Source organism: Bacidia gigantensis, assembly GCF_019456465.1.
Source record: "Bacidia gigantensis strain McMullin 20006 chromosome Unknown contig_156, whole genome shotgun sequence".
In the NCBI taxonomy this organism is placed as follows: domain Eukaryota; kingdom Fungi; phylum Ascomycota; class Lecanoromycetes; order Lecanorales; family Ramalinaceae; genus Bacidia; species Bacidia gigantensis.
In genome coordinates this window covers 1,005,989-1,033,226 of record NW_025408594.1, presented here as the reverse complement: position 1 = coordinate 1,033,226, position 27,238 = coordinate 1,005,989, and the positions used below count along the sequence as shown (strand labels likewise).

Genomic DNA, 27,238 nt, shown 5'->3' with positions numbered 1-27,238 from the left:
TTTCCACATCTAGACACTGCCATAGTCAATAATACCACTCCGGTCTTCTTCATTTGATGGAGTCACTGGAGTCATATGCATCATGGATACTGATGCTCGTCGCAAAGGTTATCCGCCCAGGCTCGCCCTGAGCCCACCAACATCCTCCGCTTCAATCACCGAAGGAAGCAGTTCGGGCACTCCGCCCTTGACTCGTGAATCCTCTCCGTCGCCATCAATCTCCCCTACGCCTGCTCTTTTCGCTTGCCCGCCGCTGAGCCGGTCTTTCTCCGCTAATTCATGCTCGGATTTCTCTTCATCTGCCTCCACCATCTCACAGCCGTCCGTCACTTCGAGATCTTCCTCAGCATCTGCTGCTTTACGGAAAAGAGGCTATGTACGACCTCAGGGCGTTACATTTGCTCCTTCTGCTAGCAACAGGGAAAGTGTGCTGAGTCTCGGGAGCATCGCTCATCTGCAGTATTACTTTGCCAGAACTGGGCTCTTAGATGGAAAGGGGGGTCAGCTAGCCAAAGATGAGAGGGGCAAGCCTGGCTCAGGCGCTTCCTGGCGCGATGTCACTCCACAAGTACGCACTTATTCTGATGGCAGTTCGGACATGGGAGATTGGACAGATCCGATTGCAAAAGGCATCGAACAGACTGAGGAGCCAGTGATGCTTCCACCAACCGTCAGTACATACAGCCACCGTACACCCTACATTCCGCCCCCACCGGACCCTGAATCCTTGCGCAACGACCTTGTTTCAGCCCTTGCGGACGCGAAGAAGGCCTTGCAGCAAGCCCTGGCAGAGGCGAGCGAGCAGATTGGGCAAGTGGTAGATTTAGAGCACGAAAGCAATCTACAAACCCCGATTCTGAGCGGCGAATCCTCAGGTTGGCATGAGATCCAAGGCTTGAACATACTTGATCTTGTCACGTTGGCGATCCATGCAGCGAAGATTTATTACACTTCACACGAGAATCCTATGCGTTTGTACAATATCAAGTCAGAAAGACAGATACGAAACGAGCTTCTGAGTGTTATGGACGTGCTAAAGAGAATGGCCAGCCGTAATTTTGCCGGCGGGATGCGCAGCGATGAGGCAAAGGTCATCTCCGATTGGGTGATGGGGATTGAGGACTTCCTTGAACAGGAGCGGAATCTGGAAACACAAGAGGCGAAACAGCGTGCAGGCTGGACCTGGCTAGAGAACACTTGGGGAGGACGTTCACGCGAAAGGGAACGAGCGTTTCTTAGCTCCTTCGTCGAAATGGATGAGTTGCCAGAATGGACAGAAATCGACCCGTCTAATCCTCAGCCTACAGCTTTTACTGAGGCTCTACGGACAGGACTTTCCCTCGTACATCTTCACAATACCTTGCTCAAGAAATCGAAAAGGCAATTCGGTGAAATCAAACAATTTCACACAGATCTTGCTAAACCGTATCGCTGTGCTGAAAATCTCCGGTATTGGATCAAAGCAGCTGAACTCCGGTGGGAGACAAAGCTAAGGGTCAATGTCTCCGGCGTTGTGAATGGCAAGATCGAGGCCTATTCCGATTTTGATATCGCAATCCTTCAATGGAGTCAAGCGGTGAGGGAAGAGCTGACTCGAGAATGGCAGGAGCCTGACAACAGGCCATCGCTTCCACACGCCTTCTCCACAAACCATTAGTTTTTGAGACGGCAAAATTAATGTTTGACGATTGCACGAATGTGTTATGGTAACTTTCAAGCACGGTAGGAGTGTCAAGATGGCTGGCGAGGTTTTGCTCGCCCATGATTGCAGCGCATTTGATACCCAGCTTTGATGGCATTTCGACGTATAGCAGCGTTTATAGCAACAGCAACAACAAGACGACAACTATATCTTTTTCAAATATAAATGTATTCTTGCAGGTGCTTCATGCAGAAAATGTAATTCAAATCCCCTAACTCCTGACTCCTGAGGACGGAAATTTGTTGGCTAGCCTTTGCACGCCTCGGCGAATCCTTGCCCGCCCCTCTGTGCAACATTAAATGTGCATCTCAATTTCCACCAGCTCTTCTCTACGTTTTGCAGATCGGCCTTCTCTGTCTCCTTGCACATTTCCCGTGCATGCAGCAGAGAGCTTTATACCCCTGCGCAACCTCATGAGCCTCCGCCCTCAGACACAAAGTTTCGACGCGTAGTAGTTTTTACCGCGTTCGTCACACATCGGGCACCAACGGCCAGCAAAGCAGAACCTTTGGCTACCACAGTACTGGAGTTTGTCATATAGTCATATAGACAATCTCCAGTCGATGTCGATCAAAGAATTTGCCCCTTGATTCTTAAAATCTGGGCCGGTCGTATGAGCAGCCAACATGCCAGCCTCGATAGCATCCCAAGGAACAAACGGTGCTGGCGGGTCGTATTTTCCTCCTCAAGCATTTCGGTACGAACGTGGAGGCACACCTGTCTTGTCCAGCAGCTCTGAGAGCGACGATGACGATACGATGACGTCTCCTTCGAAAGGCAAGGCCTTACCATCTCCCCTGGATGCTGAATCTTACATCAATTCCCTGCACTCTCTGAAATCCTCACGGGCCGGGTCCGTCTACTCATTGTCGCGCATTTCTCTGTCAAGCCAACTCTCGCAGCTTACTTCTCTCGCTCTCCCTGATCCTTCCTCTCTCGGCCCCGGCATATCAGCAATCCCCACCGCCGTTGCTGCTGCAACTACGCTCAATAATGCTGCAGAGCAAATTAAGAGATGGTTACAGAAAGCGTCAGAGGTTTTGAATGGTCTAGATGCTGAAGATGATGTTGAATGGGCGGCAGCTGGCGGTCGAGAAGGCTTGAGCGACGTAGACGAAGCAATCAGCCGATTTGAAGGATTGATCAGGGTGTATGTGACCGCTATTGAGGAACTACAAGAACGAGAGGATGTTTCCAAGGTTTCACCTGAACAGCTCAAAGAACAAGTGGATCAGATGGAAGATATACTTCGGGAATGGGAGGGTGTGAAAAGATCACTGAAGGAAATCAAATCTCAGGTAGAGTTGGCTATGGAATGGGAGGAGCTGTGGAACAATGTCTTGGGCGACATTGGCCTTGAGTTGGAAAGCTTGTCAAGGCTGGTATTCGAGATGGAAGAGGCACGGCATAGGGCAGTCGAAACAGGTTTGGATACGAGTGGTGGCGTTGACATGCAAGAGTTGGATACAATTGTCGAAGAGACACCCTTGAAAGCCGGCAAGCCTCTTGCTACAAGAGTTGACCTTTCGCCAGCGAATGACACAGGCTCACCGCTCTCTCCCAGTTCCGGGATTCCCCAAGATGATTCTAGACTGCTATCACTTTTCGCGAAAATGCAGCCTCTCAGAGCGTCTCTAGACTTCTTGCCAATGACACTGTCAAGCTTTCGGCTCCGAGCCGAGAAGTGCCTGCCAAGTGCTTGTCAAGAGCTCGATTCTCAGAAGAGAAGTCTTGAGAGAAAATGGTCAGTCTTGGAGAATGATGCGCAAGGACTGCGCCGGGAACTTGGTGAAGACCGTTGGGTCCTGGTCTTCAGGAACGCTGGGCGACAGGCGCAGAAACTCTGCGAGTCTGTAGAAAGAAGTATGGGCAAATTACAAGATGCTGTTGATGTTGGAATGCAGCATGGCAACCCCCTTTACTGGCTAAGAAGGTAGAAGCCTATGAGGCAAAGAAGAGTCACTACGGGCCAGCGATTAAGAAAGTCCTGACCATCATTGACAAGGGCGTTACAGATCGTCAGACAGTCAACGGAGAGATTCTAAGGGTCCATACAGAGTCAAAGACTAGGTGGCAGGAGATCGAAAAGGAAATGAAAAACTTGGACTCGGCCTTAGAAGATCTCAACATGAATAAGAACCAACAGCTTCGAGATTCCATTTCGAGTATTGTGTCGATCGATCGATCTGCTACAGAAAGCATCGCCGATACCCCTGGCTCGTCACCAGCATCTTCTGTAGTAATGGGCCCTTCAGTTTGCTTAAAGGCAGATGCTTCGCCAACGCTAAATAATTCGAGCCGTCGAAGTAGTACGGCACTGGGTCAGGGCATTCGTCCTAATGGCTCTCGACGTTATTTCAGCACGCCTGGATCTGCGCCCGCTACAAACCTCCCGCGTAAGAACCCAGTCTCTCGATCTTTCACCAACGACGTCTCTCGTACCGCTTCCCCGGCGCCTGCCAAATTCTCCGTAACTCCAACACCTGGCAACCGACCAGTACGGCCGAACATACGGACAGACAATAAGCCCCGTTGGAATTCATCTTCAAGAGTCGACCACGCCGAGTTTTCGACAAAACCCCGGCCTTATCCCTTTGCGACTCCACCACTTCACCGGAAAGGCTCGAAGACTTTCAACTCGCCGCACTCTCCATCAGGCATACCTTTGCCTAGCCCGTTAGGTCAATCCTCACCATTCTCCTCCGCTAGCCCTGCCTCTCTCTCTCACCGGCCCCGGCACTCAGCAGGGGCTCATAGCTATGCTGGACCGCGCCATACATCAGTGTCTGCGACTCCAACCACGCACAAGACCCCTCCCTCGAGTTCGCACTCGTCCAAGAAGAGTTTTAGTCATGGCTCGGTCGATCAAGAGAGCCCTTCTACCTATTCAAGGCCGAGTACCTCAATGGCTGGCAGAAAGCGTCTGAGCATGCTTCCAATCCCTACGTATCCACCCTCTCAATTTGCTTGTGAGAGTGGTGGCCGAGACAGTACCGCAGCAGTGAGAATGTCTGGGCATGGGCGAGTCAGCTCGTTGGGAAGCAAGCACTACTGAACAGGATCATCTGCCTTGACGTGTCAAACTGATCTGATAGACCACACGGATCGGACATATTTTATCCTCATTGTTGTTTTCTCGAGGCGCAAGCAGCGAAGGCGTTAATGGTAGGTTAGGAAAAGGACAAGATGGCAGATGAATGCATGAGCTACGCGTGTAATCTTATGATTTGTATGTTATATACTTCTCGGAAGCATAGATAGCGAGGTAAGCGAGCGGTTCTCTTGTGAGCGATCATAAAGCATCAAAGCATTTCATATCAGTCACAATGGAATCCCACAGTTTTCTCCTGTAAATATCCAACCCTTCTTTTCTCGAATCTTGAAATTAGCTATTCCGAGAAAAACGCTGGGCTAGACTTAGAAAGCTTTTAGTAGAAGGTGACCAACAGCCTCTTTCTTTCAAGAACAAAAAGCTGTTAAGATATTTGGCAATTTTGCATTTCAGAGTAGTCATTATTTGTGACTGCCTCATTCGAGAAATCAATATATACAGAGTATTGAAGTTACCCCTTCCGTTTGAGTAGTGTTTACTTCGGAGGATATTGAGTATGTACAGATGATTATAAGTGGAATCATTCAGAAACCGTGCCTGAAATCCCGACCTTGCACCGTATGATACACATGCTGCATCAATGCCTGTTGTGGTAACGGTCACTTGTGAACGGATTTGACGTCCACGACCTTCTGCATGAACGAGGCTACTCGAGCAGAAGAACCGTGGTCGAAGCCGTCAGCTTTGCCATCGGCGTGCCGCTTGATTAGTCGTGGTCCTGCATGCCACAGCAAGAGAATTTTGATAAGTTCAAGCTCATGCTCCATTTTGGGCAAGATTTTATTAGTGAGACCATTGAATCGGAATATCATATTAGATGCCTGATCAGCCGACCGATTCGTCCATTTCTCCTCGCTCGTTCATGCTTCTTGCCATCTTCTTGCCAATCTCATAGCTGGAGATCATTATAGCACATGCCGGTGCGACTTTCAGCGTCCTGGCTGCCCACCCTTTAAAGAGACCGCGCATGCCTTCCTCATTCCAGATGTGAAGCAAGAACCGAGGCATGGAGCGTTCTTCCGGTCTCAAGCCTTTGAGCGCGGCTCCGCCAGAAGCAGATCGCGCTTGGGTTTCAGAGGTTTCGAGGACCTGCTGTCTCGTCTTCCCAACGTCGAAAGGTGTGGTGATAACTGAAGCTACTGCTCCAGAGGTCGCCCCCGCAACAAAACTGTCCACAAAAGTAGATGCGTGTGCATGATCCCTTGGTCTATTCCGAAATCGTTCATGCGGGTCCCTTAAGTCTATCAAGGCCTCGCGTACGAATTCATATCCCCACCAATAGACACCACTAAAGGGTACATCTCGCCACATCGTCAGTGTCAGGCCTCGCCAGAGACTCGTCACCCCTTGGGTCTGCACTAGTTTCTTAAGCCCTGAGAGAGTTTCCATGAAAACGCCTGTTCCATTACCCGCCGAGGCAGCTTGCATTCGTGTTCTAAACATCTCTATCGGAGAAATGGTAGCTGCAGCGGCAACACGAGCGACTGAACCAGCAACAAATGGGGCGTAATTATTAGAAACGTACTTCCGAATTGGAGACGATTTGTTGAATCGAAGGGCGTCATAGCCAGTGAAATAGATGACATTGGCAGGAATCGCCATTACAAGCGTGGGTGACAATCCGCGCCAAAGCGATGTAAGTCCCTCATTGCGGGCGATCTTCCTAAGGCCGTCGAGTGTAGAAGAGTATGTCTTTTGCCGCGCCTCATCGACGGCGCAGTCAGCAGCAACGGCAGAAGATGTCGATATAGCGGGGTTGACTGCAGTGTATGTCACGGAGGGAGACGCATTGGCGAGACAGAATGACGAGGTATTGTTCACCCAGAAGACTTCGCGGCAGCAAGCTGTAACCCCAAGATTTGGCGGTAGTTTTGAAAATGAGGGTAACTTGTTGAGTTGAGCGGAAGGTGTCAAATCGGGTTTAGAAGTAGGAAATTGGGACTGAAGGCGTACGCGAACAACATCGAGGGGGGTGACTGATAGTTGAGAGTTAGTTCAGGGTGCCAAAATCTCATCTTCACCTTCTTACCTAGGAGGGATGTGAGGAGACTGCCAGAGACTGCTGAGAGCATTTTCTGGCTGGCAGAAATGTCTGTCTCCATCTCGAATCCCCTTGTCACCGCTTCACCTGTATCTGCACTCTGACGCATTGCTTTGTCTTTGCCTTGCCACCAAACGTATCCCGCGACTCCATCCTGATCAGGATCTTTTACTTGATCGTTTACCTCTACAGGCTCGGAGACAGAGCCAGGCATGCACTGATCGAACTGCAAGACGGCGAGGACGCTGGGAGTTGATCGAATCGGATGGCAGACGAGACCGATGATGCAAAGGGAAAAACGTACCGTCCGATAAGTCCGAGGCAGCTCGATTCACGGTCACGTGACATCTCTCCTTTCCGAGCTTGTCTGCCAAATTGCGTCCGCCACCAGTCCTGCGCAAGAATCTCCAGTGTCGCCCGAAATTGTCTCCACCTCAAGGTCCTTTACTTGAAAAATGGCCTCTCGCGCAGTATCAGCTTCTCACACAATCCGCCGGCTGCCGTTAGCCCTTCGACCGATCAATTCGCGCACCTTTACATCAAGCGCATCGCGATTCCAGGAAGCAGTCGTAGCTCCTGCACCTGTCAGGAAACCCGTGGGCGCGTTCAGGGGAGGGTCAGTCCTTTCCTCTCCGCGTATATTTCAGGATGTACTGAAAGAATCTGCTGATAATCTTGCAGACTCTTTGGCTTTCTGCTAGGATCCGTTCTGTCTGGCGCCGGCACTTTCTACTACGTGATGGAGGAATATCGGGTCTCGAACGAGCTACTCACGGAGGACATTTATGTCAGTGATCCTGACGTTTCATTATACGAACGTGTGGCGATTTAAACGTGTAATGTGAAGAGTCAATAATGAGGGATGGCTGAAGAATGTACAACAACATAATGCAGGAAGCGAGCATATCTAGAGATGATGCATGTATAGAAGATAGACGAGCTTCTCGAAAAAGCGTTCTAGACAAGGAATAGGATGATTGATCGCCACTTTTATGGCGCCGGCTTGATCTCCCAACGACAACTCCTGAGGAGCAGAAGCTGACTGAACGGCATTAGGCATTGCAAGCAGCTGTGCAGAGAATACATACGTACCTTTCAGGGCTTGAAGAGAAATTGGATGCGATGGATCGCAAAAAGAAGCCGTGAAGAACGGAGAGCAGCAAATGCAGACTTCAAGGGTCAGCGGCACTTCTTCGAGAACAGATCTGCAAAGATTTCGCAAAAAATCCATTAGCTACCATGAACCCAAGCCGTCGTCGACGAACAGCGCCTTCGTTGTATCTCAGCCATGGGTTATTCTGCTGTCATGGCATGTTCCACGCTAGATTATGTTGTCGTGCATGTTGCAGCACGCACCTGATAGAATTGTGTTAGCTAGCCAGATCAGCCCAGATATTTCAAATTCTTGCTTCAAGGACCGTAATAATAGCTCAATGTTATTGCCTGTGTGTGACAATCTGCTCTCGCTATTTCTACCCGAATTATTTTGTATCTTGAGCTTCGAGAACATTGCACCCTACAAGGATCTGAAGAGTGTCCAAAGGGGGTCGCAAGACCAAGAGTAAAGGCTGCATCAAGGAGCTTGCAGTTCACAGCTTCTTGGCTTATAGTTGCGGATCACACAGTATCATACGAGCGTGGTATCATCAAACAAGTCCCTCAACAATTCGTCGCAACATGCTTTCCTATCCGGAACTTCCATCTCATATGTAGCCTCGAAGGCATTGATGCTCAGCTGCCGTAGAAAGGGCTTGAGAATCCGGTCCAGAAGCTTTTCTCGTGGGATGGACTGCGAATCTTCCCATTTGAGTAGAGGCTTACGAAGGCCTTTCGGTCTGTCTCCCGCAAAATGGATTCTAGCACTATGAACTGCACTCGCCTCATTGCCCAATACTTCCGCCAGCTCGTCGACCAAAGCTACAGGTTTCCAGTCGGCGGGGCGGTACACAGCATCGATACTATCAGTGATATAGAGCCATTCGCGTAATTGGAAGTCGTCCGGCGCCAGGATGAGAAGGGTGTCGAGCAATTTAGCAGCCTGCAAGATGCTGGTGATATTGTAAGTTTCACGACTCATGATGTGACCTATTGCTCCGAGTGCATCTTTGAGTTCCGAATTGATCGTCGGCCAGAAGGAAGCTAGATGCACGGTTGATATTCTCAGGATGATTGCTCTGAGAGCCATATAAATTTCTGCCCGAGTCACCGAGGAGGGCGACGATGCTGCTGTCGCGTTGAGTAATTCCGTCAATTTGTCTTCCATCATTTTCATATTTGGAACGAAAGCATCGGTATCAGCTGCAAGAACCAACAATGTGACTCGGCGCAGATTGACCTGCGCTTTTCTGTCGGCCTCCAATCTTGCCGATGAAGCACCGACGCCGAACATAATTCCAGCTGACGTTGGCGGCGTCAGACGAGAGAGTAAGTCTGTCATTCGCTCTCGATCTAGTAGCGTCCACTGGCGCAAGATCGGCATCCAACCTGATTCAACGAGGTGAAGCGTCGACGGAGAGAAAAATTTTGGCTCATTGAAAGCTTCAGCTACATCTTTCCTCCATGTCTTTGAGACTTCTGGAATGCGAGACACGGTTTGCATGATGCCGAGAATACGAGAGGTGATATTCTGCGGAAATGTCTTCCAGTGAAAGGCTGGTATAAGAATTTGCAGCGATATCGTTGACGCCACCGCACCAATGCGATCCGTATCGATTAATAATTTGGTCATTCCTGGTAGTACAGCGCCAAGAATATTGACGGTATCATTACTGAAAGAGATATGTCGACTTTCATTGCTATCTCTACCGCCTTGTCTCTTAGACCCGGCTGCAATCGTGTTAGTCTCGTCTACGGAGAGTGAAAGCGGCTTGGTCGTAAATATCGCAGCAAGCATTCGTACGAATAAGTCCTGGAGAATCATGTTAGTGATAGATCATGGCCATGAGAATAGATACGCACCCCAATATCTTTGCCCATGCGCCGCTGCTCGCCGAAGTTGGTATTATTTATCTTCCCGCCCAATACAGCAATGAATTCCAGTAAAAGCGGTAATATTTGCCGCTGCGGCATTGGATTGCCCAGTACGTCTTTAGAAAAAGTCATACAATCCGTCCATACCTCATCCAGAGCGTCATCGTCCATTGACTCAGTATATACAACTAAGAAAGTAGCAAGCTGAATGTCCGAGAGATCGGATGTTAGGGTAGACTTTCGTGCAGGATCTAGGACTGAAGAGTTTGTCCTGCTATAGAGTGCGTTGAAGATGGCAGGCATTGTGTGTTTGGGTCGGGATGCCTCTAGGGTATGCAGGAGATCCAGGACCTTACCTCCTCTTGTTGGCTTCTCCTTCCAGATTTCAATCAACATCTCAACAGATTCCAAAGTTTCTGCTGAAAAAAGGTGTTCGAGCACCCTCCTAGTCCTATTACGTAACCTTACAGACATGTAATTGAATGTCGCTGAAGATATGGTGTCTTTGGATGAGGATTTATTTTCTTCGTCTTCCCAAGACCAAATCCGGAAAGACCCTTTTATAGCATCCCGAAAACAAAGTAGCACAGTCAGGTAATTATTTGCAGTAGCTGATCTTGTCATATAAGCTTCGCCACCCAGAACACCTGAAACCATTGTGCCAAAGAAACCCTGATTTTGCTCGGGCGATTTGAAAGAAGGGGACTTGATCTCCTCCTTCAACGCCAGGTCATGCCCTTTCGATAGCACGAGCTCCAGGGCGTTCAACCGTAAGTTGAGCGATTGAAGCGGATCACTGTTCAACGGCTGCTCCGACTTTGAGTGTTGAACATGAGCAGCCATCTCTTGGAAAAGTGACTCAATACTAGAGGTGATGCAGCCGACCAAAGGCAGCAAGATTTGAAGGGTGTTAGAGCCGTATACTGCGAGACATGTTTCCAGCAGGCGGAGCCATTGCTCAAGTGTTGCTTGACTTTTCCGCGAGCGGAGACCAAGCATCAAGCAATCCATTAACGGCGAGTCGGAATGGGAGTCATTTGAGAGCGACATAGTGGTCTCTTGAGGCTTCGAGGGCATCTGAAGATGTAGGGTACTTCGTTGACGTTCCTTGGACTGAGATCTTCTAGATGAGGCAATCAGGGCCTCCGGGTCTTCAAGTCTTCTCTGTAAGCTCAAGACAAGGTTCTCAATCAATGTGTACTGTAGCTGCACTTGAGATTGATCGACAGCCCAGGAAAGAATTTCAACAAGTACATTCTGAATATGCCCAAGGATTGCAGAATTTGCCGCAACGTAAGGAAGGAGAAGTTGTAGTAACATTGAGCAATCCTGTTGAAGAATTAGTACATCTTCGTTACCTTCCTGCCGCTCGGAAACACAGTTTCTCAAGGTCGCTGCACAGACTTGGGCTATATATTCCTTTGCTGGAAGCTGGTCAACATTTCCTTCAGTGTGCGATTCCTTCAGCAGAGAAGTCATTTGTAATAGGAGATGGGGCCTCATAGCGTCTATAAATGGGATGGGCGTAGAGAGCGCTGATGGGACGTTCTGTGATTCCAAGTCTATAATACTGGCGATGAGTCGTACGTAATAGGTTGTGACTTTTGCCTGATGAGCGTAATTTTGGAACATTGAATTGTCCGCAGATGCTAGTTCTGGGCTTAGAACACACAGGGAGTTGTTCAAGCGTGCAATGATTAGATCTAACAATCTATGTCAAAACTCAGCAGAGCGTCATCAGGCAAGCCGGTAGACCTACGGTGATATGTTTGGCATTGATTTCAACCAAGTGCGAACAAATCTAGCAACTTCTGTATGAGGCTCCCTCAGCTTGTCAAGCAGGATGAACAACGGTCGCGCCAACACTTCGGGCTCCTGCATATATGTTTCCAAACGGGATTCTGAAAGAGAACTCCGTTTCTTAGGGTCCGGTCGTTGTGAAGGTATTTGACGACTTGAGGTCACGCTATGCGTCCAGATAATGGCGAAACAGCGAGCACCTTCCATGGTGACGTTCCGACCCACAGTACCATCAGGCTCTTCATGAAGTAGACTCGTGATGGCAGCTTCAGCCAATTGATAATTCAAACAGATACGATGCAGTCTCCAAAGGCCTCTCACCGCTTCAACATTATGTTTCGGGTACAAAGGGCTTACAAACGGCCATAATGACCGGATATTCTTCACAAGCATCTCTCGAACAAGAGGATGGGACTGCCAAATTCTGCTGTCCATTGCTGAGCAGATGAATTCTAGCACTGCAATCCGACCTAATGTTTGGGAAAATACCAATGAATTCGTTGCACTGGGTACCAGCTGACTGTTGGTTGTCATGACGAGATTTGAGAGCATTGATTCCGTATCAATATTTTCAGCAGTCATTGTTTTGGACATGAATTTCGTCAAAAGTGACAATCCAGCACTTAGTTGTGACAAGACCTTTGGTTCATCGAGGAACATCAAGATTAAGTTGGTCAGACGTAGGACCAGTATATCTCCCATTTCTTTTGCTTGGAAGGATCGCTCACTGTGGCTTTTGCCTTCGTTCGGGTTTCCATAGGAGCTACGAATTCTTTGAATTATGTCTTCATCGGTATCAGTCACTGCCTGTGTTGGCTCACGTCGCTCTTGCCCCAACTTTCGCGATATGAAGGTATGGTCAGGAACAATATCGATGAGATAGGTACAGATCTTCAAGATTAGCTGATACCTATGCTCACCGCGGAGATGTGCTGATGTTGCAGTCTGAATGGTAGAAAGGCTCAAAGAGACGATAAGGATAGCAAGAGCGTTAGGTAGATGGTCCGTTAACATTTCTTCTTCACGTATGTTGAACGTTGTGATCACAAACCAGAATAGCTGCAGAAGCTTTTCAGCTTCTTCGTTTTGCTCTAAGACGTCTCTGTGTCTAGGCTGGTCTAGAGCTTCGAGAAGCAAGGCAATCATCTCTCGCCATATCAATCGGCTCTGGATAGCATCAAAAAACACATTAGCACTACGGAGAACCTCTGAGAAAGCCTCGGGTGAAGGAGCGGTCAATTTAAAGCTATAGACGTCTTCCATGGCAGGCCGAAATATCATTGGAACCACAAGGCCCCCAATTTCCCACCGGTCCATTAGAGATAGACAGATGCGCAAAGGTCTTGCTTTGACTGTCGGTGTTTGCGAAGCGTCTGTCATTGCATGTAGGAGGAAATTGACTAGCGGTCGAAGGCCAAAATTTTCAAAGTAGACGACTGGCGAAGGCAGACGTGCTTGCGCCTCAGTGGGCAAGCGACGAGCTCCAGGAGCGTCCTGTTGATCTGTTTCAGACGAAGCAGACTGTCCAAGTAACCATACCCAAAGTCTTCTGTTCAGGCTCATCTCTCTGCGTATCACGACTGAGGCCGCCGCCCCAATCAGTATCTCGACGTCGCGAGGACTCACCCTCTGATGTAGCACTTCCGCATTCAGCGGCAAGTGAGTAGTCAGGAGGTCGAGAAAGCCTCTTTGTGTTAAGTGATGGTCATCTTGAAGGCCTGCGCAGAAGCATCGTATGAGTAAGCCTGGCTCCGGTGAAGTAACAGCCTCGATGTGGGGCGCAAGTTGTGTGGTGTGGTTCCCACGGTCATCGTTTTCCGATGCTGGCATGCTGCCGTATCCGTGGCTTATAGCGTTGAGTCTTGGTAGGTTACGAATCAAGAAAGCAAGGACGCCAGGCCTTCTGTTAGCACTTGTGATGGACACGAGGAAAAGGCTTTGCCAAAAGTAGCGGTCGCCATGAGTGTCAATGACCTCTCCATCTCCTACGCTGGACTTGGAGAAGACATTTCTGAGTCTATCGAGCAGCTGATGAGTCCTTTCAAAATCGTCACTGGAATCTTCTTCTAGGCCTGGGAGCAATGCCAGGATGATTGCTCTGAGGGCAGGTCGAAGGGTTGCATCATCAAGCGGTATTATGTACGTCTCGAATAAAGATAGAAGATGAGGTCTGACAAGTGAAGAAGCAAAGGAAAGCAAGGGCGATAAACCAGGCAGATAGAGAGAAAGCTCGCGGGAAAGACCGTTTTTCTGCCTCGAACATCTTAGCTTACGTCCTAGAAGACTGGTTGCAATCATACGCCTAGGATTGTGAAGGCAACTGCATAGACTTCCAGAGCCTTCTGATGCACGCTCGGTAGCGTAGGATTGAGACATTGGGAAAGCCTCTTGGATACAATTGGACTGAATGGAATCTCGTGCGTTCCTTGTGGCACTGTTTGCAATGCCTGTGGGCAATTCAGCAACGGAAAGCAGTTAGAGCAGACCTCTGACCTTCAGCAAGCGTCCGAGGAAGGCAATATAGTCAGCCCATTCCTGAAGCGTGGTGTCGAAGAGCGATAGTGCCCTCTCGACTGCTGACGTGTAGCGACGGAAATTCTTGTCGACGCGCTTGCCAGACTCTGTCTCGACGTTAGTACGATGTTGTAGACAAACTTCTCGCTGGAGGAGGCGCTTGACTTTCGTCTGTGACTACGGGAGAGTCTGGACGGGAAGACAACGGTCCATCTCCGACCATTTTGAACGCCTGTTACAGGCCTTTCTTGAAGCTAGTCTTTCCATGAAGTTGGCTGGGAACGCAGAACATTGCCGATGAAAGAAAATGCCAAACACCGTGATTGAGGCGGAGGTTGTGGATTCTGCCAGGTTATCATATTTCTATGAACAAGGCACCTTGATGCGGGTGACCTTTCAAAGGTCGTTCCGGGGCCGGCTCACCCGGACAGCTTTCTCCCGCGTCCCCGCTGGTGCCCCGAAGCTCCGCAACCTCCGCCACCCAGCTTCCCTAAGCATGAAGCAAGATTCATTCAGTGGGTGAACAGTTCGTCGTGTTGTCTGATATGCCCAGCGACTGGTCTTCTCAGAAGCATGAACCTTCTCCAATTCCAGATGTAGGATTGGAGCAACATTCGGAGCGTGAGGATGCGGAGAACATCTTGCCCATTGGCGTTGGCGATTCAGCTGAAGGAGTACTGCCTGCGAGAGCAAAGCAGATCGTTCCAGCTTTGACAAGTACACAGCAATCACGTCACAAAGACCATACGAGACCGCCCTTGCCCCCACGGCCGACGAATCTATCTCTTCTTCAAGCGGTTAAGACCAGCTCTACCAACCTGGGCAACGTGCATAACCCGGCGACTCAGCTTCAGTCCACCGCCACTACTGCTGTCTCACACACTGACATTCAAACTCAAGCCTACCACGATGGGTCTCACGATGCCTTCGCCGCCACGGCAGAGCCTAAACCTCCTTTGAAACCCCCTCAGACTTTTGGGAGCATTAAAGGCTTCAAACGTTTTGGTGGCAGCGAAAGCGGTGACACGGCGAGCATTAAAAGTCTAGCGCCCACATCAGGAAGAAGTGGGGACAATGAGAGTTTGCTAGGGGATGTTCTTGGTACTGCTCAAGAGCAACCAGCGTGGAAGCTTTTTGGTGGAGAGAAGGATACCCTGGATCCGTCTGGTCTCGGAGAAGGCGATATCGATGTCGATTTCTATCAAGAATTCGATGACATACAACATGGTGAAGATGACAGCGAGAATGAAGGTAGTTTAAGGCATGAACGAAAATCACTGACGTTGCTGAAAATCTTCAGAGGAGCGATTGAGGCAATGGAAATCAAAACGAAAACACTTCCTAATTCTCTCATCCGCTGGCAAACCGATCTACAGCCGCCATGGCGACGATCAATTGATTTCCACATCTATCGGTGTTATTCACACTATCATTTCATTTTATGAAGATTCTCAAAACAAGTTGACCGGGTTTTCCGCTGCTGGGTCGCGATTCGTCATTTCTTCACAGGGATCGCTATATCTTGTAGCCATCAGTAAGCTAGGTGAGAATGATGTTCAGTTGCGCGCTCAGCTGGATGCTTTGTACATGCAAGTCCTTTCAACTTTAACCTTGCCAACCTTGAATCACCTCTTCGTAAATCGTCCGTCGACTGATCTTCGTCGGCCTTTGAAAGGCACGGAGGTTCTCCTTTCTTCGCTTGCAGACAGTTTCACCCGTGGATCACCACCGGCATTGCTATCTGCGTTAGAGTGTCTCACATTGAAGAAGTTGCAACGACAGGCCATCAATGACGCACTTCTTCGCCACAAATGTGAATCACTCCTCTACGGTCTTATCGTTGCTGGAGGTAGGCTGGTCAGCGTGGCTCGCCCGAGAAAGCATTCCCTACACCCAAGCGATCTGCAGCTCATTTTCAACATGCTGTTCGAGGCAGATGGTATCAAGGCCGGAGGGGGGGAGAATTGGATTCCCTTATGTCTTCCTGCCTTCAATAAGAACGGCTACTTATACATGTATGTCAGCTTTGTCAGCGCTTCACAAGGAGACAATGAAGAGATCAAGAACGTCGAGGAAGTCTCCGACATCAAAGATACGATCGCTGTGCTTCTGATCAGTGCAAACAAAGAGAGCTTCTATGATCTACAGAACATGCGAAATCTCGTGGTTCAGGTAAGAGCTCGAACAGAGCTTAGTCCAAGAACATCAATATTAACACTTCACCAGGACCTCGAAAAGTCTGGCAGTATGGAGAGTATCAGATCAGCAGTCCGAGCGGGCAGGCCAACTTCGACTGATATCGTTCCCGGCACGGTAGTCCGTCATTTTCTCTACAAATCACGAAGCAATGTCCAGTACTTCATGCCTTCCTACGAGCCAGAATACACCACCTTATTCGCTCGACGCAAGTAAAGGCCCCCGACGCAAAAACCTCATTCTTCTTTCGGTCGCTCTACTGACATATCGGCAGGCTCCTGTCTCTCTACCACACCCTCCACGCCAACGTCCACGCAAAGAACTCGCACCTCAAAGTCCAGCACTGTATCAGCCGAAGCTCGATTTCCCTAGCTTGGGTTACACCTACATTTGAACTCTACTGCGCTGCTGGTCCGAGCGCGAGTCGTAACGCGCTCACGCACAGTGCAAACAAAGTTGTTCAGTATATGCGACGTGAGGAGGAAAGGGTGTTTATTATTGGTGGCGCAGTAAGCATTTTTCCGAGTATTTTGCCACTTGACATCGCTGACAATCTTCGCAGGTTTTCTAAACCCATGTGGGGTCCCTCAGAGACTAGGATCACGACTACAGTGCCAAATAACCTGCCTAGCTGCAGAAGAGACATCCACGAGCCAAGACCATCGTCAACATCATATTGTCTATGTCGTTTACGTGCACGAAGATTGATCAGCTACCAATGAACGGATTCTACAATGAATGGAACAGGTGCTTTCCGCTGAAGGAGACAGCTCAGATAAGACCAGCTCGAGAGGGCGCAAGAAGGTTTCACCCAAAGAAAGACCATCTTGGGAGGCTGTAACTCTTGATGTGATAATGCAGGATTGTATAAATCACATCATCTAACATCCTCACTAACAGGCGTGCCTTGTTGTTGCTGCGGTCCAAACCAGATATTGCAAGCGGCCAAACTAGACTTCAACAATCCAACTTAACGCTTGAAGCTGCTAATTGCGCTTCGAGTGTTTCAAGGCAACAGGAGCACGTTGGTATGATACGAAGGCTGGTCGTTTCATCCATCGAATGGTAAGATACTCATATTAGGGATATCCAAGTCAAATAGCCATCTTTCACTCACATGGCAATCTGAGGAATGCTACATATCAGCGCAAAGTGCCAAGATGTGGACTTGAGCTGGGAATATGTACGAGAGCTTTCAGACGAATGAAAGTATCCCTTCCACCGGATTTAGGCCAATACTGAGACTTATCTTTATTGCAGCTAATCCAATACTCTAACAGCACCCTTGTCATATTCTGTTCTATGAGGGTATTTGTGAAGCTAATATTCTACTTTTACAAAATTAGTCAGACAGCAAAAGATGCTCGTAGCGACCTCGTTCCACTTCATACAGATCTATGCAATGCAACGCTCTTCGTCCCTCGCAGCAAGACTAGCTATGTCGTTCATTACAGGCCTTTCATTGGAGTTTTCCTCTGCAGGCGAGATGATTTTAGCCATGTTTCGTTCTTCTTCTTAGCCTGAGCCAGCAGCATTTAAACATTACTACTTGACGAGTTGCAAAGCAGGCGTGTAAACTTTGTCCGGAGTGCTCCTATTCAAGTCTGCTTGCTTTCTCCTATTTCACACTGGCTATCACGAGCCTTGCTACTCAGACCAAACACTTTCTTTCCGCTTCGGTGCCACCAAAAGCGTGCTTTTCGAAATACCATCGCACCTACATTCTTGAGGCGGGAGGTTTGAGAATTTGCGCCTACCGTGTCTTGGCTTTGTCTTCTTGCGATTGGGCTTCTGCCACCTGCGTGTGCTAAGTTGGTCTGCGAATGTCGCGATCTGAAGTGTGAGATTCGTTTTCTGAGACTCCCTCTCTGCACAGCTTGGGAGCTATCATCCGAGAAGAAACTTTGGGCCTCCTGGCCTGATGAGGGTGAAAGAAGGGTGATGTTAGGGTGCGGTATCTCAGTCAGAACTTGGGGTGGAGAATCAAAAGACTCAACAAAGCGACTTTGAAGCGCTTGATGGCTGATGTCATGACTGCTGTTTTCTTGACTCGGACCTATCGAGAATTTTGACTTCGCTTTTGGTCTGCAGATTGAGTTTTGAGGGAGAAAGTGACCAGAGGTTCGCTTGCTTGAAGCGGTATCATCTGAAGAGACTCGGCGTTTGGTCAACCGACCTGTTCCATTGGTGGAGGTGGATGCTCGTTGAATTCGTAGCTTGAACAAAGGAAATCTCGCAGATGGAGAAGGCGTCCTCTTTGACTTGTCTGGTAGCGTCATATCCAGATTCAAAGTTTGGTCCATCCATGGGTAGGTCGAATCTCGATTCCAAGGACGTGATCCGTGCGACGATGCTAGTGACTCTCTGTCTTGTGGCCTCTTTTCCGCATTTACCAATGGAGCGTCGACTTTATTTGCTTCGACTATGGGCCGGGGGTGAGTAATTGAAGTAAACAAGGGCCCCGTCACAAATATGTCATGGGCAGGCTCTGTCGCAGCTCGGCTTGGATCAATTGAGACAGTGTAATGTTGTGTGCAGAGAGAACTCTTGCTGGCTGCGATTTGGTCATGATGGTGCAGCATTGACGGCAAATAGGTATTTACATGTGAGTGTGGCGCTGAAAGTTCAGTCGTAAGGCCTGGAAGCTCCAGGCGCCCTTTCGCTGGAGCGAAACAGGCAGTTTTCTGGCCCCTTTCAGCCTCAGACACTGGCTGAAATTCTCCTTCACTGGAATCGACCGGTTCGTTGGAATGAATGGGCTGAATGCGGTCGTGAGTATTGTCATTCCTATTTTGAGGATTTTCTCTAGTATTTGTCCTATTATTCTTAGATTGCGGTGAGTCTTCAGCTCGAGGCCCAAAGGTTCGCATCAGACTTGGGGAGAGCTCATCTGTCTCGTCCCAGTCGATGTCAGTTAAGGTGGACAGTTGAATATTTGTGTTGTCGGCATGACTGACGTGCCTTTGCACTTCAGCCCGGGTTCGGCCCTCCATTGGCGAAATCTCCCACCCGTCTCCATCCTTGCTGGCATTATTACTGTCCTGAAGCCCCAGGATTCTGCTGAAACGATGAAGAGTGCTAGGCGAGTTGATAGAACGTTCGGGCGTTGGAGATATGATCTCAGTATGCTCTGAGCCTGAATAGCCATGAGGCAATGTGGAGGATTCATCCGTTGATATTATCCCTCCTTCGACGCGCGTGTCGTACGCCGTCACTTTGGGCTTGCTCGTGAGAGGGGTACCGAACCGCTCTGAGAGTGTTTCATTCGAGGCATTCGCATGTCCGTTCGGCTCACTGGTACACTTCGATGCAGCTGAAGAAGGGCGGTCCTTTGCCGACCCAGCAATAAATTCCCTTCGTTCTAAATCCTCAGTCTGATCATTCCTTGCTGACACTTCTACGTCCTGATAAGACCTCGTCCCTAAAAGAGAGGATTGCTTGTCGTCAATCAGACTTGTTGTCACACCACTAGATTCATGTGATTCAAGCCTCGCGTACAGTTCATTTTCGTGCGCAGTCGATCCGTTCTTCCGTTCTGGAGCACTCAATCTCATTGTAAGTACGCCCGGTTTCTCTAGGGGAGCCAGAAATTCCTGAAAGCCTGCTTTGACTTGCTCGGGAGTACGATACGAGTTGTCAACGACCGATTTGACCGAGTCTGAGGGGTGGGGTTCAATACGGGTGTGTGCTCCATTGCTTAGAATAGAAGTATTCTTCCAATTTGAAACACTTTGATTGATAGACTCCGGCTGTTTGGGCCCTTCAAAGTCTTCGCTGTAGTCATAGAAGCCGGGAGAAGCTGGTGGGGACTCTGCCTGGTGTCGCAGATTCGACAATGACCGCTGGCTTTGCAATATCGTTGTGGCTACAAGGCTTTGGCCATTTTGATTGGAATAAGAGCCAGAAGCTTGGCTTGAAGACAGCGCAAGACCGTGTTGCTCGAAGTCCCTTGTCGGGCGAACAGAAGCGTAGTGCTTGAGCATTGGATCGGAGTGATTAGGGTGTTGCTTCCAAGCCAGCGGGACATGATGCATCGAACGTGTGGAAGCGGGGCTATTGGGGCGAGAGCTGGATCTGGAGCCATAGCCATGCTGATAGACTTCGCTCAGAGCGGGTGATGAAGGTCGATAGCCAGGTCGCCTAAGTCTTGTAGGATAAGCAAAGGGTGATCGAGGCCTGCCAGTAGGGTCGATAAGTCGAGTCTGATAGCTTGTGATTTGGCTTGGATGACGGTGGCCTGAAGCGTGACTCTTCGGAGAGCTGTGACTAACTGACCACGCCTGAAAGTCCTCAATAGAATGATGTTCAGGGGGTTCCTGTGGCTCACGTCTGATGCGCGAGTTGACAAGCTGCGTATGGGGGTTGCTCAAGCTTTTCGCGTCTTGGCTGGAAGCATGAATACTCTGACCGTTCTCTCCGCTAGGTGTCAGCTTGTTGTCGGCTTGGCTGGATTCAACAGTGATTGAAGAGCGGCCATCCAACTCACCTTTAAAGCTCGAAAGAGGCTTGGACATTGGGAAAGGAGGAAGTTGGCCAAAATCCCCGGTCTCAGTATTGTTCCTCACCGTCCCATTGATTGATCGAGACCTGGAAGCCAGAGCTGGAGACGCATACGTGGCTCTCTGTGGGATGATATCACCATTGGAGTAAGTAGAAACAGGACCTGGTCCGCCAGCGCTGCTGTCATTTCGGATATAAGTGAACGGCATCACCACGAAGGTGGTGATTCAAGGCTTGGGCACGTCAATGCTACATGATCGTTGGGTTTGGCAGTCAAAGTGCACGTTTGATCGGAAGGTGGAAAAGATAGGCTCTCCACACGAAGGGAAAGAGCGAAAGAGCGAAGGAGGACTTGCGCGCTAGCAGGCGCTTCTCGTCATCTGGAACGACAAAGCAACAAGGGAAGCATCATGCAATCTGCCATCTCGCCAGGTCGTTCCTCGACTTGCCCTTTCTCTCAACAAGTCTTATGGCGGCTTGTCATAGAGACCTCACATTCGGTGCTTCACGAACAACAACGTCACTGCTCTCATCTCCGATGCGATCGTTTCCTGCAGAGCATTCCAACGGAGGGAAGCTGAGCGACCTGCAGCTCCTATACTGCAACTGAGATGCGCAGGCTTACCAACACGACCGCAGTAAGGTGACTCTCCTACTTGAGCCGTATGGGTGTAAGACGAAGGTATTCGCCGACGGGAATGGAAGTATCGGCTAGCAGCAACCTTTTTTTTGACTTTATCAATATCAAGTGCAAGCCGCAGTCTTCGTTTGACTGTTTTCAAAGCCCCGAATAAAACGCGGATTATAGCACACTCATTCGTTAAATTCATATCGGCATCATTCCTATGCCAGATGTTGCATTCGAACGCGCTGTCTTGAAGCTTTCCCCACTGGTTCTGTTGCTGCTCGATGTCCTTTTGGCAATGCCTTTCCCCTTACCTTCAGCCTTTGAACTTTTACGGCTCCTTTTTACGTACCCACCCCGACCACCGCCAAATTTGCCACGCTGTTGTTTCGAAAATCCACCTCGGTTGCCGCTGACAGTCGGAGGTTTTGAGCGTGGAGCCGGAGGTTGCTGCTTTTGCATTTGAGAGAACCTGGCATTGAACGCCGCCACGTCCGCACCTACCTCAAAATAGGCACTCCGCTCGCCTTCTGGTGAATCAGTGGCATGATGTGCAACATTTTGAAAGTCTGTGTCAGGGTCCCCATGCCCGCCATCTTCGTCGCTGCTTATGTCAATCACGTTCTCATGATTCGGGTCTTGAGGACGGTCCTCTCGTTGCTGCATCATCTCTTCGTAGAGCACGTGCGTCTTGCGCACAAGAGGTAGGAAATGTTTCCCAAATCGCTCCACTTTGGTAGGGTCTATTCCTGGAATCTTTGACATCTCGTCTTTGTCTTGAGGGAAGTCGATTGCCATTCGTCGAAAACTCGAGTCTGTGAAAGGGTGATCGCGGAGACTTCTAGCTATGTAGATCTCATCAGACTTTTCCTTAGCCTGCTGGACGAATCCCTCTATGATCATCTGATGCAATTCGTTGAGATTTGCAAGTTCATCGTGAATTATTGGAGGGCCTGTCTTTCTAGTTGTGGATCTCCGTGAAGTACCTGCAACACGGATCGGCGCAAACCCTTCCGAGTCTGAGTCATCCTCATCCGAAATGTAATCAGAACTGCTCGCGATGAAGTCGTCCTTGATATAACCATGACCTTGTTGCCCAAGCTGTAGGGATGTACGATGATGCTTTGCTCCTCGTCTTTCGGCTGGAGACGAGATGTTGGTGGACGTTGGGTACGCAGGGCTGATGGCAGCTACATCAGAGACATGTTTCTTCTTTGTCGTTTTGGCTGCGCCCGTCTTGCCTTTTGGAGACAAACGCACTTGAATTTTCAGCATCCTTCGCCCTGTGCGGAATTCTCGGGCATTTTTGCCGAGTCGAACGTACTGATTGGCGAATCCAGACCTATTAAGTTTGTTGTGTTCACATATAGCGTCCTCGCTAAGTAGCCGATAAAACAGGCGTTCAACGTTCCCTCTATCAAGGCTGGAGCCAAAGCCGTAATGTGGAGAGCGATCGTGGCCTAGCTCGGAGATCTTCTTGTTCTTCGCTCCTCGTAAAACGTCTACGCAATGAAGAAGTGTCACATTATCCTCTTGTATACCCTCAATCAGCTTGATGGCAGCTGATGCATATTGACTCATGTCCTGAGTCTCAAAGGTACTAGTTGACGTGCAGTTATCACAAGAACCATCACAATCCTCTCTTCTGAAAGCTTCATTGAAATAATTCAGAACTTGCACGCGCCTGCAGTCAGCGCGATTCTCACAGAACTGAACAACTTTTCTAAGCATCTGGTGCTGTCGATCTTTTTGTTCGTAGCTACCTTCTCCGGCATCGATAAAACGTTTAAGAGCACCTGTGTCTTGGTATCCGTAATAAAGGATGCACTTCGATTTCTTGCCATCACGCCCGGCCCGACCTGTCTCTTGATAATAGCCCTCAAGACTCTTCGGTATAGTGTGATGTATGACGTAGCGGACATCAGGCTTGTCGATTCCCATGCCAAAAGCAATTGTGGCAACAATGACGTGATACTGACCATTTTGCCACTGCCTTTGGATTTGCTTCTTTTCTTCAGGCTCCATTCCAGCGTGGTAGTGATGAGCTTTGATGTTGAATTCGGTCTTCAATTTGGCTGCCAAGTCTTCACAAGCCTTTCTCGATAAGCAATATATGATTCCTGATTGTCCTTGGAACAGTTCATTGATTGTCGATGCAATATCCTTGAGCACCTCCTTGGCTTTTGTTTTGGTGCGCACCTGATAAGACAAGTTTGGGCGATTAAAACTCTGCGTGAAAATCTCACAATTATCAATGCCAAGGTTGTGCATGACATCAATTTTTACATTCTCCGTGGCTGTAGCAGTCAATGCAATGAGCGGAATACCCTCAAACTGGCGGCGTATGCCCCCTAGCGCTTTGTAATCTGGACGAAAATCGTGTCCCCACTGGCTCACGCAATGTGCTTCATCAATGACGATCCTCGCGAGCTTTCGACGTGAATGCAAATCGCGTAAGGCCCTGAGGAGGACGTCACTTTTGTTGATCATTTCTGGAGTAACGTATAGTAGTTGACAAAACTTCTGGGGGTTGCTTTCTCTGAGACTATCGAGTATGAGCTTGCGATGCGCGCCAGAAACCTCACTGTTCAAGAGAAGAGCCTGGATTTTGAGCCTTTGGAGGTGCTCGACCTGATCCTGCATTAGACTGAGCAATGGAGATATCACAACAGTGACACCCTGAGTCCGTCCTGAAGTAATGATTGACGGTAGCTGGTAGCAAAGCGATTTCCCCCTCCTGTGGGCATAAGCACAAAGGCATCCTTGCCTGCTAGAGTGGCATTGATCGCTTGAAGTTGATTGGGTCTGAAGCCGCGTAGATGAAATCTATCTTTCATGGCGGCTTTGACATCTTTTGACCATCGATGTTGCATGAGTGACAACTCTGGTGGCATAGGGGTAAATGCACTGTTGGCTTTGGTTGGATCTGTGCGCATAATGTTTCCGCTGGTTTCAGCAAAGACGTTCCGATGCGTGGTGGCACTGCGAATTATAGGCTGTCCCTGTTGATTCTCTATTTTTTCGGCAACCTCTAGCATGTCGACATCGTCTTCGTGTCCAAAATCATCATCTTCTAACCCAAATCCTTCATCATTATCAGTCCCGTAGGGGCTAGCCATATTCTTCGCAAATACATTATGGTCAGTTTCCCCATCAAAAGTGTGAGTTGTAGTGGGATGACCGGGCGAGCGAAATAAGGAGCGGTTGGTCGAATCCAGCCGTGGCTGGTGAATTCTTGATTCTTCGTCTAGATCCTGGCGCCGAGTCTTAGCTTTTGATGGAGAAAAATAAGCATGTACATCCTTTGCTGGCGGAGAGGCTACATAAGTTTGCAAGGAGTTGAATCCTTGGTTTGTATCAATGGTGCGCTTGGACGGAGAATGCGGCTGAAGGCCATGGACGGTTTGCGTCTGCTGTACGTATTGAGAGGCGATGCCTCCACCTTTATGCAATTGTCGGCTCCCGGACGTCGGTGGCGGCATCTGATGCCTTGGAGCGGGTGTTGACTGGATAAGAGTCCTAGGCAGATCACGATCCGATTGAGTAATTGAGCTTCTCGAAACAACACTGCCCGGGACCTCTCTCTCCAATAACGGAATTTCTGCCTGAATAAGGCAATGAGATATCTCCGCTTCGATGCCCATTATTCTGTCCCGCCGGCTTTCTTGATCAACTATGTAGTGTTCGTACATCTGCCTGGGGTAATCGCGCTCGATCATACCAACAATACGCGACTTGACCTCCTCCCTTTCTTTTGACACTTGATGGTGCTCTTCACGAAGAGCTAATAACCGCTCCATTGCGTCTATCTTCACAGTGAAGAAAGTGGGCTTATCCTGCAGTGCAGGATCATGTGGTTTACGGGCCAGATTCATTTCATAGACTTGCTCGGCCGCAGCTCGTCTGCTACGATGGAGACTATCGAGGTATTGCTGATACCGGCTCGGCGGACAATTCAGAAATGAAGTCACAGCAGCTCTGTCTGTATTTGACTCGACTGAAGCAAAGGCTGGTGAAGACATTGGTGGTTGCGATCGCCTTGATCCAGTTATGAGTTTGGTTGGAGAGTCGCGTTGAAAAGGAGAAGCATCGCTATTTGATCTTGCGATTTGGGAATGCTGCGGCATAGTGGGTAGCTGCTCCGAGGTTTTCTGGGTTGCGAAGCTCATTTCTTCATGCTTTATGGGCTTATCGTCAAGTTTGAAGCTAAGTGAATCCTTCTCCTTCTTTGGAGATGCGCTAGAACGGTGCTCCATAAGAAGTGGATGTGTAACATCGCCAGAAATCTGCTCATCTTCATCTTCCTCGGAGTCTGCAACAGCGCCTTTGTTAGTTTGAGGGGTTTGTGGTTTGTTTCCGCCTTGAGTTTGTGATACACGCTGCTTGAATCTGGTTGGAGAGTAGATTTTAGAGTAGCTAGGAGATCGTGACTGGATTGGTCCTAGCCCTTTTATAGTCCCACTCGGCGTGCTTAATTCATCGTCGGCAAGTCCCCCGTGCGAAGTTGAGTTGCTTAGATCCCGATGCATGCTAGCTTTCTTGCCAGAACGTTGAGCCTCCACCTTTGAGGGAGATTGCTTTTGCTTGGACGGAGTTTCACCATCGGGAAAATTATCAATGGCTGTAAAGCTACTTTGCGAGATTCTGGATGGGAAGTCTGCTTGCAACTCGTCTAGCTCAAGCTCGTCGCTCTTTCTCTTTCGACCCTTCAATTGCATAGGCTCCTTTCGGTACGCACTATCTTCTCTCCACAAGGTTCTCTTATCTCCAAACCCCTCGAGAGTGCTGGGAGACGAAGTACAATCCCCGGTTCGGATATTGAATGCAGCCTCTGTATGATCGCCAACGCTCTGGTAACGACCATGCGACCGAGATGCAGCAGTCTCGTTGCGATGAGCCGATGAGAGTTCACTCGACGGGTTTCCTAGGGCCTTTAGTCTGTGCACGCTGAGGTGCGGGGAGTGGCATGAATACCTTCAGAGCTTTTATAAGAAGGTGCCCCGTATTGGTCTCTAAAGGAATTAGGTGGATTTTGAATAGCCGTAGCTGTAGCTGTAGACTGTAGTGATAGTGGGACTTTCTCGCTTAACAAATGAGTCCTTTTCTTTGTGCTTGAGCTGGCTTGCAGTCTAGCCATTGTAGTCGCCCCTTGTGTTCTCAAGACACTGGCGGGAACAGAGGGCCGTAGGAATTCCGAAGTAGCTGCCGATCCATCGTTCTTTCGAGTCGTCAAAATTCCTGGATGATGCTGTTCGCTTTGACGTCGATTTGTCGAAAGAATTGCATCTGAAGGCTCCACGAATGAGACAGGATCAGAGCTTGAAGGCGCAATCTCCGGAATAGGATGACTATCTGGAAATTTGGGGCTACTCTTAATCAGCCAGCCAAGATGTGCGCGGAGGTTATTCGTCGACATAGAAGCCCATAATGTCTGCCTTGAAGCTAGCGATCATAACGAATTTACCTCTGTTTTCGACCTACCTCGTCGGGGCAATTGAAGGCAGTCACACGCGCTAAGACGCGCCTGAATGTAGTCGAAAGGTACGGCGAACCATATGGTTGAAAGCGCAGTCACATGAGGCGCCCGGGATCACCAGAGCTGACCTTCTTAGTTGCCTCCTAAGGCGTGCTAGCCTAGCAAGCTAGGGCCAGAAAAGGCTTAGATCGCTGCGCGGCCTTTTCTCTCAGCACGCCTGCTCCGGAAAGTCGTGTTTTTAAGATTTTCAGCTTCGTGTCCCATCGGTTTCGTTTGAAGTTGGTTCCCAACCACTTTCACAT

General features: G+C 49.2%; 6 protein-coding genes across 6 annotated transcripts; 4 read left to right on the top strand and 2 right to left on the bottom strand.

The window, feature by feature from the left end:
* Window positions 1–82: 82 nt before the first annotated feature.
* KY384_002584 (uncharacterized protein) lies at window positions 83–1,657 on the top strand (the record flags this gene model as incomplete). Its single annotated transcript, XM_044811107.1, has 1 exon — window positions 83–1,657. The coding sequence occupies one exon, from the start codon at window positions 83–85 to the stop codon at window positions 1,655–1,657; it is 1,575 nt and encodes a 524-aa protein (XP_044671990.1).
* A 671-nt stretch (window positions 1,658–2,328) lies between these two features.
* KY384_002583 (uncharacterized protein) lies at window positions 2,329–4,552 on the top strand (the record flags this gene model as incomplete). The annotated part of the gene is made up of 3 exons (XM_044811106.1): window positions 2,329–3,594; window positions 3,633–4,378; window positions 4,486–4,552. The coding sequence occupies 3 exons, from the start codon at window positions 2,329–2,331 to the stop codon at window positions 4,550–4,552; spliced, it is 2,079 nt and encodes a 692-aa protein (XP_044671989.1).
* A 1,087-nt stretch (window positions 4,553–5,639) lies between these two features.
* KY384_002582 (uncharacterized protein) lies at window positions 5,640–7,069 on the bottom strand (the record flags this gene model as incomplete). The annotated part of the gene is made up of 2 exons (XM_044811105.1): window positions 5,640–6,790; window positions 6,844–7,069. The coding sequence occupies 2 exons, from the start codon at window positions 7,067–7,069 to the stop codon at window positions 5,640–5,642; spliced, it is 1,377 nt and encodes a 458-aa protein (XP_044671988.1).
* A 241-nt stretch (window positions 7,070–7,310) lies between these two features.
* KY384_002581 (uncharacterized protein) lies at window positions 7,311–7,687 on the top strand (the record flags this gene model as incomplete). Its single annotated transcript, XM_044811104.1, has 2 exons — window positions 7,311–7,471; window positions 7,537–7,687. The coding sequence occupies 2 exons, from the start codon at window positions 7,311–7,313 to the stop codon at window positions 7,685–7,687; spliced, it is 312 nt and encodes a 103-aa protein (XP_044671987.1).
* Window positions 7,688–8,482: 795 nt separating this feature from the next.
* On the bottom strand, window positions 8,483–14,362 carry KY384_002580 (uncharacterized protein; the record flags this gene model as incomplete). The annotated part of the gene is made up of 6 exons (XM_044811103.1): window positions 8,483–9,763; window positions 9,814–11,536; window positions 11,585–13,875; window positions 13,926–14,072; window positions 14,119–14,246; window positions 14,335–14,362. The coding sequence occupies 6 exons, from the start codon at window positions 14,360–14,362 to the stop codon at window positions 8,483–8,485; spliced, it is 5,598 nt and encodes a 1,865-aa protein (XP_044671986.1).
* A 322-nt stretch (window positions 14,363–14,684) lies between these two features.
* KY384_002579 (uncharacterized protein) lies at window positions 14,685–16,906 on the top strand (the record flags this gene model as incomplete). The annotated part of the gene is made up of 5 exons (XM_044811102.1): window positions 14,685–15,390; window positions 15,440–16,311; window positions 16,366–16,547; window positions 16,610–16,844; window positions 16,898–16,906. The coding sequence occupies 5 exons, from the start codon at window positions 14,685–14,687 to the stop codon at window positions 16,904–16,906; spliced, it is 2,004 nt and encodes a 667-aa protein (XP_044671985.1).
* Window positions 16,907–27,238: the final 10,332 nt, after the last annotated feature.